Source organism: Coregonus clupeaformis, chromosome 10 (assembly GCF_020615455.1).
Source record: "Coregonus clupeaformis isolate EN_2021a chromosome 10, ASM2061545v1, whole genome shotgun sequence".
Taxonomy (NCBI): domain Eukaryota; kingdom Metazoa; phylum Chordata; class Actinopteri; order Salmoniformes; family Salmonidae; genus Coregonus; species Coregonus clupeaformis.
The window spans coordinates 25,947,693-25,961,769 of NC_059201.1; the positions used below are offsets into that span (position 1 = coordinate 25,947,693).

The window sequence follows — 14,077 nt, forward strand, 5'->3', positions numbered from 1 at the left end:
TGCAGGGTGCAGGAACGGGCCGGGCCGGGCTGGCGACGCGCACCACAGGCTTGGTGCGGGGAGCAGGAATGGGCCGGACCGGGCTGATGACGCGCACCACTGACTTGGTGCGGGGAGCAGGAACGGGCTGGACCGGACTGGCGACGCGCACCATTTGCTTGGTGCGAGGGACAGGAACAGGCCGGGCCGGGCTGGCGACGCGCACCATTGGCTTGGTGCGAGGGGCAGGAACAGGCCGGGCCGGGCTGGCGACGCGCACCATAGGCTTGGTGCGAGGGGCAGGAACAGGCCGGACCGGGCTGTGAAGACGGACTGGAGGTCTGGAGCGAAGAGCTGACACAACCCGTCCTGGCTGAATGCCTATTTTTACACACTCTGTGTGAGGCAAATACACAAAACAACAAAACGATACGTGAAGTCCTCGGTTATACAATACAAACCAACACGGAACAAGATCCCACGAATAACAAGTGCACACAAGGCTGCCTAAGTATGGTTCCCAATCAGAGACAACAAGCAACAGCTGATTCTCGTTGCCTCTGATTGAGAACCACCCCGCCAACACAGAAACACATAACCTAGAACATACCATAGAAACACGAAACATAGACTCTACACAACGAAACTAACACCCTGGCTCAACATAAAAGAGTCCCCAGAGCCAGGGCGTGACAGTACCCCCCCCCCCAAAGGCGCGGACTGCGACCGCGCCAACATAAACCCAACAGGGGAGGGGCCGGGTGGGCATTCCTCCTCGGAGGCGGAACCGGCTCCGGGCGTGACCACCACCCTCTAACAACCCCCCCCCGTAGCGCCCCTGGTCTGGTCCCGCTGGCTGGAGCTGGACTGGACATCGGTGGAGCGGATTGCTTAGGCTCCGGTGTGGCGCAGCTGACCGGTACCTGACCAGGCACCGGTGAAACGGGCACGGGCTGTGCCGGACTGACGACGCGCACCACAGGCTTGGTGCGGGGAGCAGGAATGGGCCGGACCGGGCTGACGAAGCGCACCATTGGCTTGGTGAGGGGTGCAGGAACGGGCTGGACCGGGCTGACGAAGCGCACCATTGGCTTGGTGCGGGGTGCAGGAACGGGCCGGGCCGGGCTGGCGACGCGCACCATAGGCTTGGTGTGGGGAGCAGGAACCGGCCGGGCCGGGCTGGCGACGCGCACCATAGGCTTGGTGCGGGGAGCAGGAACCGGCCGGGCCGGGCTGGCGACGCGCACCATTTGCTTGGTGCGAGGGGCAGGAACAGGCCGGGCCGGGCTGGCGACGCGCACCATTGGCTTGGTGCGAGTGGCAGGAACGGGCCGGGCCGGGCTGGCGACGCGCACCATAGGCTTGGTGCGGGGAGCAGGAACAGGCCGGGCTGGCGACGCGCACCATTTGCTTGGTGCGAGGGGCAGGAACAGGCCGGGCCGGGCTGACGACGCACACCACAGGCTTGGTGCGGGGAGCAGGAATGGGCCGGACCGGGCTGATGACGCGCACCACTGACTTGGTGCGGGGAGCAGGAACGGGCTGGACCGGACTGACGACGCGCACCATTGGCTTGGTGCGGGGAGCAGGAAACGGCCGGGCCGGGCTGGCGACGCGCACCATAGGCTTGGTGCGGGGAGCAGGAACCGGCCGGGCCGGGCTGGCGACACGCACCATTTGCTTGGTGCGAGGGGCAGGAACAGGCCGGGCCGGGCTGGCGACGCGCACCATTGGCTTGGTGCGAGGGGCAGGAACAGGCCGGGCCGGGCTGGAGACACGCACCATAGGCTTGGTGCAGGGAGCAGGAACAGGCCGGACCGGGCTGTGAAGACGGACTGGAGGTCTGGAGCGAAGAGCTGACACAACCCGTCCTGGCTGAATGCCTATTTTTACACACTCTGTGTGAGGCATCAGCACAGGACGTACAGGGCTGTGTACTCGCACTGGCACTACAGCACGTGACACTGGCGCAGGATATCCGGGACCGAGGAGGGGTACTGGAGGCCACGAGCGTTGAGCCGGCACACTCCGTCCTGGCTGCATGCCCACCTTAGCACGACACGTGCGTGGTGCTCGCACAGGACGTACCGGACTGTGCCGGACCACTCGCGGCACAGTACGCAGCTCCGCATACCTCGGAACCTGCCCAGTCTCACGCTGCCTAGCCTGAGTACGGGGAGTTGGCTCTGCTCTACCTCTAGGCTCCGCCAACCTCCCTTCCAGCCCCCCAAACCCGGTGGCCTCCTCTCCTAATCCCCAAACTCGCCCTGTAGCTGCCTCCAGCAGCCCCGTCGTCCATGCCGTGTGCCCCCCCCCCTAAACTTTTCTTGGGGTTTTCTCTTGCGTGTCCGACGTCGGCCCGGTTGGCGCCGCTGCTCCTCTCTATGGCGCGCCTCCACCGTCTCCTCCCACGGACGGCGATCCATACCGGCCGGGATTTCCTCCCAAGTCCAGGACCCCTGCCCGTCCAAGATCTCCTCCCAAGTCCAGGCTGTCTGCTCCTGGGCACGCTGCTTGTCCTGTTTTGGTGGGATCTTCTGTCACGATCGTCATACGAAGCAGACCAAGGCGCAGCATGATACGAGTACATACTTTTATTTTAGTACTTTCAAATACACAAAACAACAAAACGATACGTGAAGTCCTCGGTTATACAATACAAACCAACACAGAACAAGATCCCACGAATAACAAGTGCACACAAGGCTGCCTAAGCAACAGCTGATTCTCGTTGCCTCTGATTGAGAACCACCCCGGCCAACACAGAAACACATAACCTAGAACATACCATAGAAACACGAAACATAGACTCTACACAACGAAACTAACACCCTGGCTCAACATACAAGAGTCCCCAGAGCCAGGGCGTGACAGCATGTGTGTGTGTACCAGTGGTCGGTGTCGTTTAAGATGAGGGAGAACCATTTTTTTTAGGGGGGCTTATTTCTATTACAGCATATTGGATGACAGTCATTCATATTCCATTCACCCAGCTCAATGTAACATCGATAGGTTTAGACTACTACTACAGAACCATCATGAGGTTGCTACAACCTAGCCTACAAATGAAAGTTTACAACGAAGGTGCACAGGTCGAGAGAAATTTGAGTAATCAAGGTGACAGACAGTGACACATTCAATACCGTCTTGCACACTCTTGCTTGCATCTAGCATCTAGCTGATCTAGGTTGTAGACATTAGTCCAACAGTTGCAAACGAGAGTTTCTATTGGACAAATTCAGGTATGTTTATCCCCGTTTCGTTCCATTTGCTTCCGTTTAAGAAAAGTTTTTCAACAGAATCGGCAGAATGAATACACCCCTGATCACACGCATACACAGAACAAGCAGCCACATATAAACAGCATGATCACTTTGCTCGATGTATATATAATTCCTTCTCGCATCTACGCTCTCTCCTCCTCTCACCTTTTCCCTTCGCTTGTGGACTTCAGTGCACAATAAAACAGCTGTCTGTGAGAAAAAAAAATTACTTTCCAAGCCAAACCTTCATACCATAACCGCTTCACACAGACTACATCGTTGTCACCATATTAATGTCATAGTCAACATACACTATATATACAAAAGTATGTGGACACCCCTTCAAATTAGTGGATTCGGCTATTTCAGCCACACCTGTTGCTCACAGGTGTATCAAATTGAGCACACAGCCATGCAATCTCCATAGACACATTGGCAGTAGAATGACTTTACTGAAGAGCTCAGTGACTTTCAACGTGGCACCATCACAGGATGCCACCATTCCAACAAGTCAGTTCGTCAAATTTCTGCCCTGCTAGAACTGGCCAGGTCAACTGTAAGTGTTGTTATTGTGAAGTGGAAACGTCTAGGAGAAACAATGGCTCAGCCACGAAGTAGTAGGCCAATAAAGCTCACAGAACGGGACCGTCGAGTTCTGAAGTGCGAAGCGAGTAAAAATCTTCTGTCCTCGGTTGCAACACTCACTACTGAGTTCCAAACTGCCTGGGAGCTTCATAAAATGGGATCTTCATAAAATGGGTTTCCATGGCCGAGCAGCCGCACACAAGCCTAAGATCACCATGTGCAATGCCAAGTGTCGGCTGGAGTGGTGTAAAGCTCACCACCATTGGACTCTGGAGCAGTGGAAACGTGATCTCTGGAGTGATGAATCACGCTTCACCATCTGGCAGTCCAACAGGCAAATCTGAGTTTGGTGGATGCCAGGAGAACGCTACCTGCCCCAATGCATAGTGCCAACTGTAAAGTTTGGTGGAGGAGGAATAATAGTCTGGGACTGTTTTTCAAGCGATGTCCATACAGAAATGGTTTGTCGAGATTGGTGTGGAAGAACTTGACTGGCCTGCACAGAGCCCTGACCTCAACCTCATTGAACACCTCTGTGATGAATTGGAACGCCGACTGCGAGCCAGGCCTAATCGCCCAACATCAGTGCCCGACCTCACTAATGCTCTTGAGGCTGAATGGAAGCAAGTCCCTGCAGCAATGTTCCAACATTGGAAAGTCTTCCTAGAAGAGTGTAGGCTGTTATAGCAGCAAATGGTGAACCACCTCCATATTAATGCCAATGATTTTGGAATTAGATATTCGACAAGCAGGTGTCCACATACTTTTGGTCATATAATGTAGCTACTAGAACTAACGCGTTAGTAAACCCACTAAAATCACGCAGAACAGTGTACAGCAAGCAGATTAGCAGTTACACCGGCAGGCCCCGGTGGCAATAAATTAATAAAACCAAAAGCTTACCTTGACTTGGAAGAGTTCCAGTGTTGGATAGCCATAGCCAGCTAGCTAACATAGCATCCCTCTCTGTTTGAACCGGGTGTTTGAGTAGGCTAAACTAGCTAGCTGCATTTGCTAGCTAAGTAAGTGAAAGTCAAGATTTCCTGCAATTCTACACATTTTGCACTGACTTATGACATGTTAATATGATATCTGAGTGACAATGACTAACAAAATCAATGGTGGGCCCATGGAGAGAAAGAGAGGGAGAGAAAAAGGAAAGAGAGATAGTAGGAGTTTATGTACAGTTGAAGTCGGAAGTTTACATACACCTTAGCCAAATACATTTAAACTCAGTTTTTCACAATTCCTGACATTTAATCCTAGTAAAAATTCCCCGTTTTAGGTCAGTTAGGATCACCACTTTATTTTAAGAACGTGAAATGTCAGAATAATAGTAGAGAGAATTATTTATTTCAGCTTTTAATTATTTCATCACATTCCTAGTGGGTCAGAAGTTTACATACACTCAATCAGTATTTGGTAGCATTGCCTTTAAATTGTTTAACTTGGGTCAAACGTTTCGGGTAGCCTTCCACAAGCTTCCCACAATAAGTTGGGTGAATTTTGGCCCATTCCTCCTGACAGAGCTGGTGTAACTGAGTCAGGTTTGTAGGCCTCCTTGCTCGCACACGCTTTTTCAGTTCTGCCCACACATTTTCTATAGGATTGAGGTCAGGGATTTGTGATGGCCACTCCAATACCTTGACTTTGTTGTCTTTAAGCCATTTTGCCACAACTTTGGAAGTATGCTTGGGGTCATTGTCCATTTGGAAGACCCATTTGTGACCTGTGCTTCATGGTTGGGATGGTGTTCTTCGGCTTGCAAGCGACCCCCTTTTTCCTCCAAACATAACAATGGTAATTATGGCCAAACAGTTCTATTTTTGTTTCATCAGACCAGAGGACATTTCTCCAAAAAGTATTTGTCCCCATGTGCAGTTGCAAACCGTAGTCTGGCTTTTTTATGGCGGTTTTTGGAGCAGTGTCTTCTTCCATGATGAGCGGCCTTTCAGGTTATGTCGATATAGGACTCGTTTTACTGTGGATATAGATACTTTTGTACCTGTTTCCTCCAGCATCTTCACAAGGTCCTTTGGTGTTGTTCTGGGATTGATTTGCACTTTTTGTACAAAAGTACGTTCATCTCTAGGAGACAGAACACGTCTGCTTCCTGAGCGGTATTACGGCATGGTGTTTATACTTGCGTACTATTGTTGGTACAGATGAACGTGGTACCTCTCGCTATACACCAAGTCACTTGGCTCTGTCATATCCTCACATGGCCTCTCCTATCATTGCTACGCTGACGACACACAACTAATCTTCTCCTTTCCCCCTTCTGATAACCAGGTGGCGAATCGCATCTCTGCATGTCTGGCAGACATATCAGTATGGATGACGGATCACCACCTCAAGCTGAACCTTGGCAAGACGGAGCTGCTCTTCCTCCCGGGGAAGGACTGCCTGTTCCATGATCTCGCCATCACGGTTGAGAGTGCGAAGAGCCTTGGCGTGACCCTGGACAACACCCTGTCGTTCTCCGCTAACATCAAGGCGGTGACCCGACCCTGTAGGTTCATGCTCTACAACATTCGGAGAGTACGACCCTGCCTTACACAGGAAGCGGCACAGGTCCTAATCCAGGCACTTGTCATCTCCCGTCTGGATTACTGCAACTCGCTGTTAGCTGGGCTCCCTGCCTGTGCCATTAAACCCCTACAACTCATCCAGAATGCCGCAGCCCGTCTGGTGTTCAACCTTCCCAAGTTCTCTCACGTCACCCCGCTCCTCCGCACACTCCACTGGCTTCCAGTTGAAGCTCGCATCTGCTACAAGACCATGGTGCTTGCCTACGGAGCTGTGAGGGGAACGGCACCTCCGTACCTTCAGGCTCTGATCAGTCCCTACACCCAAACGAGGGCACTGCGTTCATCCACCTCTGGCCTGCTGGCTCCCCTACCTCTGCGGAAGCATAGTTCCCGCTCAGCCCAGTCAAAACTGTCCGCTGCCCTGGCACCCCAATGGTGGAACAAGCTCCCTCACGACGCCAGGACAGCGGAGTCACTCACCACCTTCCGGAGACATTTGAAACCCCACCTCTTTAAGGAATACCTGGAATAGGATAAAGTAACCCTTACTCTAACCCCCCCACCCCCCCCAAAAAAAGAAGATATATATATATATTTTTAATAATACATTGTAAAGTGGTTATCCCACTGGCTATAAGGTGAATGCACCTATTTGTAAGTCGCTCTGGATAAGAGCGTCTGCTAAATGACGTAAATGTAAATGTAATGTACCTTCAGGCGTTTGGAAATTGCTCCCAAGGATGAACCAGACTTGTGGAGGTCTACAATTCTTTTCTGAGGTCTTGGCTGATTTTGTTTTGATTTTCCCATTATGTCAAGATGTCAAGCAAAGAGGCACTGAGTTTTAAGGTAGGCCTTGAAATACATCCACAGATACACCTCCAATTGACTCAAATGATGTCAATTAGCCTATCAGAAGCTTCTAAAGCCATGACATCATTTTCTGGAATTTTCCAAGCTGTTTAAAGACACAGTCAACTTAGTGTATGTAAACTTCTGACCCACTGGAATTGTGATACAGTAAAGTATAAGTGAAATAATCTGTCCATAAACAATTGTTGGAAAAATTACTTGTGTCATGCACAAAGTAGATGTCCTAACCGACTTGCCAAAACTATGGTTTGTTAACAAGAAATGTGTGGAGTGGTTGAAAAACGAGTTTTAATGACTCCAACCTAAGTGTATGTAAACTTACAACTTCAACTGTATGTCCGTTGGGTTTTCCCACAGACTTTAATGCATACCATGTTAACCCACAATATCCCTGGGAAGTCCAAGTGCAGACAGACAACAATGTAATGTTTCAGATCTCAGCCAAGTGCTCTAAGTACTGTTTACCTCTCCACACCACAACATGTACAGATATGACAGCAGAGAATAGTGCTTTGATCTAAGCCCTCACCCAGCGAACAAAACACATCTAACAGTAGAGCTATATGCCAATGCATATTCAACAACCCGAACCCACAGTGGCTGTAGATTCACCTATAGACACACAGACAGCGACTCAAATACACACGCATAAAGACAGTAGTAAGGCACCAAACACTCACTCACAAACGCACACACTTTAGGAAACAAAAAGTGCCCTTTAACACTGGAGTGATAATCACAGTGTCTACTCAGTGAATTTGCTTTCTGGCATTATTATAATGTTCCCTGTAGGACGAAAAAAGTGTATGATTAAATAATGCTAATGTATTCTGCATGGCCTGAGAACCTGAGAACATTTTTCCCTTTCTTTAGACTTAAGGATTATACAGCAATGCCCTATAATGCGGTGAAAAATCTCCCCAAGTCGAAAGTTAATCTAAACACAGAGAAGTTATGCAAGGCAGAACAGCACTTGAGGAATTCAAGCACAAAGCCAAGGACTGATTAGTATTCCAAAAAGAGAATAAGCACATTATTCAAGCAAATCAGCGATGGAAATCATGCAAATGAATGCAAGGTTCGCATTTGCTGGTTGAAAACGATGATTAATAGACAAAAATATTGAGTTTTTTTCACCCAAAGAGAGAGGACAGTGGAGGCAAGAGCTGACTAAGATGCATGAACCCTCTTCTCCCGCTCTGCCTTGATCCATTATGAGGTAAACATCTGTTTTAAAGTTATGTTGTGACACAAACAACTAAACTTTATACCATCTAAACAATCCCCAATTGTCCACATATTGCGGGACACTGTTTTCTTTTTTATTCATCTGTTTTTGTGGTAAGCAGCTGTTTACTTGGCCTATTGTTGAGGTCACACCCACCTTACTAGAGACAAACTGTTAGACTGTTAAATTGAGCACAGAATGTTCTAGTGAGGTGAGAGAGAGAGAGAGAACGAGAGCTGTGACCTACCTGTTTACAGACAAAGGTTCAGGATGGTTCAGTCGTTTCCTCTCCTGTTAGGGCCTGTTAAAGTCATAATTGAAGGATACGTCCAGGCACCACAGGCTTCCTGTTGACCAGGGCGAAGGACAACTCAGTTTGCAGAAACACTGCTGAGGCCTTGATGACGTGCTGTCCAAAACGGAACGTAGACATGGTGACGGACATGGTGATGACTGCAGGCCTGAAAGAGGGAAGAAGTGTTCAAATAAGGTGAACTGAGGCAAGACTGCTGCAGCGCTGTCTGTAAGGGTTCACTTGGTGTTCAGCAAATCACACTGCAGAAAGTATCTAAGGATAATACAAAGTGCCACTTTCCAAAGAATCAACCGTTCATGAAACAGCTTTCAAGGTACAGAAGTCTGACAAACAAGCATGACATTTGTGTCATCATCTAAAAATGTCAAACTGGTCTCTTCGTATTGAAAAGTCTCAATCATAACAGAAATGAAAGAATACCCTGGTGTGAGAAACACAGTAATGAGCACTAGTGAGATAATAAACCATGCGCTTCACTGGAGCCAATTGCTCATTTTGAAGCTAGTTAAAACAAAAAGGATTGTCACTATTTGCAGCAGTTCGCTTGGTGAAATTGGGTTTGTGAAATGATGAGTCCTCTCATCAGAGTGTGTCATAGATATCAAGAGCACCGCCAAGATGACGTCACATCTGACAAACCCCTCTCTATCGGCTGTCACAGATATCCCTGCTGGGAAAATCTATTAGAGCAATCATAAAATATTTGAAAGTTATCTGTCTATGTTTCTGTCCGTGTCTCATTCTCTTTTCACTTACTTATTTTTACTATTTTCTACATTGTAATTGAAATAACACATACGGAATCATGTAATAACCAAAAAAGTGTTAAACAAATCAAAATTAGATTCTTCAAAGTAGCCACCCTTTGCCTTGATGACAGCTTTGCACACTCTTGGCATTCTCTCAACCAGCTTCACCTGGAATGCTTTCCCAACAGTCTTGAAGGAGTTCCCACATATGCTGAGGACTTGTTGGCTGCTTTGCCTTCAATCTGCGGTCCAACTCATCCCAAACCATCTCAATTGGGTTGAGGTCGGTTGATTGTGGAGGCCAGGTCATCTGGAGCAGCACTCCATCACTCTCCATGGTCAAATAGCCCTTACACAGCCTGGAGGTGTGTTTTGGGTCATTGTCCTGTTGAAAAACAAATTATAGTCCCACTAAGCCCAAACCAGATGGGATGGCGTATCACTGCAGAATGCTGTGGTAGCATGCTGGTTAAGTGTGCCTTGAAGTCTAAATAAATCACAGACAGTGTCACCAGCAAAGCACCACCACACCATCACACCTCCTCCTCCATGCTTCAAGGTGGGAACCACACATGCGGAGATCATCCGTTCACCTAGTCTGTGTCTCACAAAGACACAGTGGTTGGAACCAAAAATCTCAAATTTGGACTCATCAGACCAAAGGACAGATTTCCACCGGTCTAATGTCCATTGCTCGTGTTTCTTGGCCCAAGCAAGTCTCTTCTTCTTATTGGTGTCCTTTAGTATTGGTTTCTTTGCAGCAATTTGACCATGAAGGCCTGATTCACGCAGTCTCCTCTGAACAGTTGATGTTGAGATGTGTCTGATACTTGAACTCTGAGAAGCATTAATTTGGGCTGCAATCTAAGGTGCATTTAACTCTAATGAACAGAGGTAACTCTGGGTCTTCCCTTCCTGTGGCGGTCCTCATGAGAGCCAGTTTCCTCATAGCTCTTGATGGTTTTTGTGACTGCACATGGAGAAACTTTCAAAGTTCTTGAAATTTTCCGGATTGACTGACCTTCATGTCTTAAAGTAATGATGGACTGTCGTTTTTCTTTGCTTATTTGAGCTGTTCTTGCCATAATATGGACTATTTTACCAAATAAGGTTATCTTCTGTATATCAACCCTACCTTGTCACAACACAACTGATTGGCTCAAATGCCTTAAGAAGGAAAGAAATTCTACAAATTAACTTCTAACAACGCACACCTGTTAATTGAAATGCATTCCAGGTGACTACCTCATGAAGCTGGTTGAAAGAATGCCAAAAGTGTGCAAAACTGTCATCAAGGCAAAGGGTGGCTACTTTGAAGAATCTCAAATATAAAATATATTTTGATATGTTTAACACTTTTTGGGTTACTATATGATTCCATAGGTGTTATTTCATAGTTTTGATGCCTTCACTACTATTCTACAATGTAAAAAATAAAGAAAAAACCTTGAATGAGTAGGTGTGTCCAAACTTTTGACTGGTACATCCTTGAAATGTTTCTACAACTTGACTGGAGTCCACCTGTGGTAAATTCAATTGATTGGACATGATTTGGGAAGGCACACACCTGTCTATATAAGGTCCCACAGTTGACAGTGCATGCCAGAGCAAAAACCAAGCCATGAGGTTGAAGGAACTGTCTGTAGAGCTTGTGTCGAGGAACAGATCTGGGGAAGGGTACCAAAAATTGTCTGCAGCATTGAAGGTCCCCAAGAACACAGTGGACTCCATCATTCTTAAATGGAAGATGTTTGGAACCACCAAGACTCTTCCTAGAGCTGGCCGCCCGGCCAAACTGAGCAATCGGGGGAGAAGGGCCTTGGTCAGGGAGGTGACCAAGAACCTGATGGTCACTCTGACAGAGCTCTAGAGTTCCTCTGTGGAGATGGAAGAACCGTCCAGAAGGACAACCATCTTTGCAGCACTCCACCAATCAGGCCTTTATGGTAGAGTGGCCAGACGGAAGCCACTACTCAGTAAAAGGCACTTGACAGCCCACTTGGAGTTTGCCAAAAGGCACCTAAAGATTCTCAGACCATGAGAAACAAGATTATCTGGTCTGATGAAACCAAGATTGAACTATTTGGCCTGAATGCCAAGCGTCACGTCTGGAGGAAACCTGGCACCATCCCTACGGTGAAGCACGGTGTTGGCAGCATCATGCTGTGGGGATGATTTTCAGTGGCAGGGACTGGGAGACTAGTCAGGATCGATGAACGGAACAAAGTACAGAGAGATCCTTGATGAAAACCTGCTCCAGAGCACTCAGGACTTCAGACTCGGGCGAAGGTTCACCTTCCAACAGGACAACAACCCTAAGCACACAGCCAAGACAACGCAGGAGTGGCTTCGGGACAAGTCTCTGAATGTCCTTGAGTGGCCCAGCCAGAGCCTGGACTTGAACCCGATCGAACATCTCTGGAGAGACCTGAAAATAGCTGTGCAGCAACACTCCCCATCCAACCTGACAGAGCTTGAGAGGATCTGCAGAGAAGAATGGGAGAAACTCCCCAAATACAGGTGTGCCAAGCTTGTAGCGTCATACCCAAGAAGAATCGATGTTGTAATCGCTGCCAAAGGTGCTTCAACAAAGTACTGGATAAAGGGTCTGAATACTTATGTAAATTATTTATTTCCGTTTTGTATTTGTAATAAATTAGAAAACATTTCTAAAATCCAGTTATTGCTTTGTCATTATGGGGTATTGTGTGTAGATTGATGAGGGGGAAAAAACAATTTAATCAATTTTAGAATAAGGCTGTAACGTAACAAAATGTGGAAAAAGTCAAGGGGTCTGAATACTTTCCGAAGGCACTGTATATATTTTTTAAATATTGATGTCACAAATGTATCATTTGTTCAGTTCTTAATTAAACATGTAGTTATTTGTTACATTTGACTGTGTAAAACCTATGTCACGATCGTCTGAGGAAACGGACCAATACGCAGCGCGTGGAGTGAACATGATGACTTTATTTAAATAAAAGCAACCACGAAAACAACAAACAAATGACGATAGTGAAGTCCTACAGTGACTATGACTGAACCTGGAACAAAAACCCACAAAACCAAAGAGAAACCACACAGTTTAAATATGGCTCCCAATCAGAGATAACGAGCCGACAGCTGACACTCGTTACCTCCGATTGGGAGTCATATGACTAATCACCAAACATAGAAATGAACAACTAGAATACCCAACATAGAAATACACCCAAACAATGAAAATGAACAACCCTGGCTCAATAAACAAAGTCCATGGAGCCAGAGTGTCACAGTACCCCCCCCTAAAGGTGCGAACTCCGGGCGCACCAGCATACAGTCTAGGGGAGGGTCTGGGTGGGCGTCTGTCCATGGTGGCGGCTCTGGCCCAGGTCGTGGTCCCCACCCCACCTTAGTCACTATCCGCTTCCGTAGCCCCCTCCACATGACCACCCCCCAACTAAACCCCACTGGATTAAGGGGCGGCACCGGACTAAGGGGCAGCACCGGACTAAGGGACAGTACCTGACTAAGGGGCAGCACCGGCCTGAGGGGCAGCACCGGACTGAATGGCGGATCCTGGCTGGCTGGCTCTGGCGGATCCTGGCTGGACCCGGCTCTGGCGGATCCTGGCTGGACGGCTCTGGCGGATCCTGGCTGGGCGGAAGGCTCTGGCTGATCCTGTCTGGCAGAAGGCTCTGGCTGATCCTGTCTGGCGGAAAGCTCTGGCTGATCCTGTCTGGCGGAAGGCTCTGGCTGATCCTGTCTGGCGGAAGGCTCTGGCTGATCCTGTCTGGCGGAAGGCTCTGGCTGCTCCTGTCTGGCGGAAGGCTCTGGCTGCTCCTGTCTGGCGGAGAGCTCTAGCGGCTCCGGTCTGGCGGGACGGCTCTGAAGGCTCATGGCAGACGGGCGGCTTTGCAGGCTCAGTACAGACGGGCAGTTCCTGCGGCGCTTGGCAGACGGACAGTTCAGACGGCGTTGGGCAGACGGGCAGTTCAGACGGCGTTGGGCAGACGGACAGTTCAGGCCCCGTTGGGCAGGCGGCAGACTCTGGCCGTCTGAGGCGCATCGTAGGCCTGGTGCGTGGTGCCGGAACAGGAGGTACCGGGCTGAGGACACGCATCTCAGGGCTAGTGCGGAGAGAAGCAACAGGGCTTGCTGGACCCTGGGAACGCACATAACGCCCTAGTGCGGAGAGCCGGAACAGGGCATGCTGGACCCTGGGGACTCACATAACGCCTAGTGCGGAGAGCCGGAACAGGGCATGCTGGACCCTGGGGACTCACATAACGCCTAGTGCGGGGAGCCGGAACAGGGCATGCTGGACCCTGGGGACTCACATAATGCCTAGTGCGGAGAGCCGGAACAGGGCATGCTGGACCCTGGGGACTCACATAACGCCTAGTGCGGGGAGCCGGAACAGGGCATGCTGGACCCTGGGGACTCACATCACGCCTAGTGCGGAGAGCAGCAACAGGACGCACAGGACTCGGGGAACACACAGGAGGCTTGGTGCGTGGTGTATGCACTGGTGGGAAAGGGCTGGCGACGCGCACCGTTTCCCTGGTGCG

The 14,077-nt window shown here is 49.3% G+C and overlaps 1 protein-coding gene across 2 annotated transcripts in view; it reads right to left on the reverse strand.

The window, feature by feature from the left end:
- fhit (fragile histidine triad diadenosine triphosphatase) overlaps positions 1–14,077 on the reverse strand; it is a 364,201-nt gene that overhangs the window by 216,129 nt on the left and 133,995 nt on the right. For both annotated transcript variants that reach the window (XM_041887646.1, XM_041887645.1), the window contains exon 4: positions 8,787–8,920. In XM_041887646.1, the coding sequence (XP_041743580.1) occupies positions 8,787–8,904 (118 nt within the window). In that variant the 5' untranslated portion in view covers positions 8,905–8,920. The remainder of the gene's footprint in view (positions 1–8,786; positions 8,921–14,077) is intronic.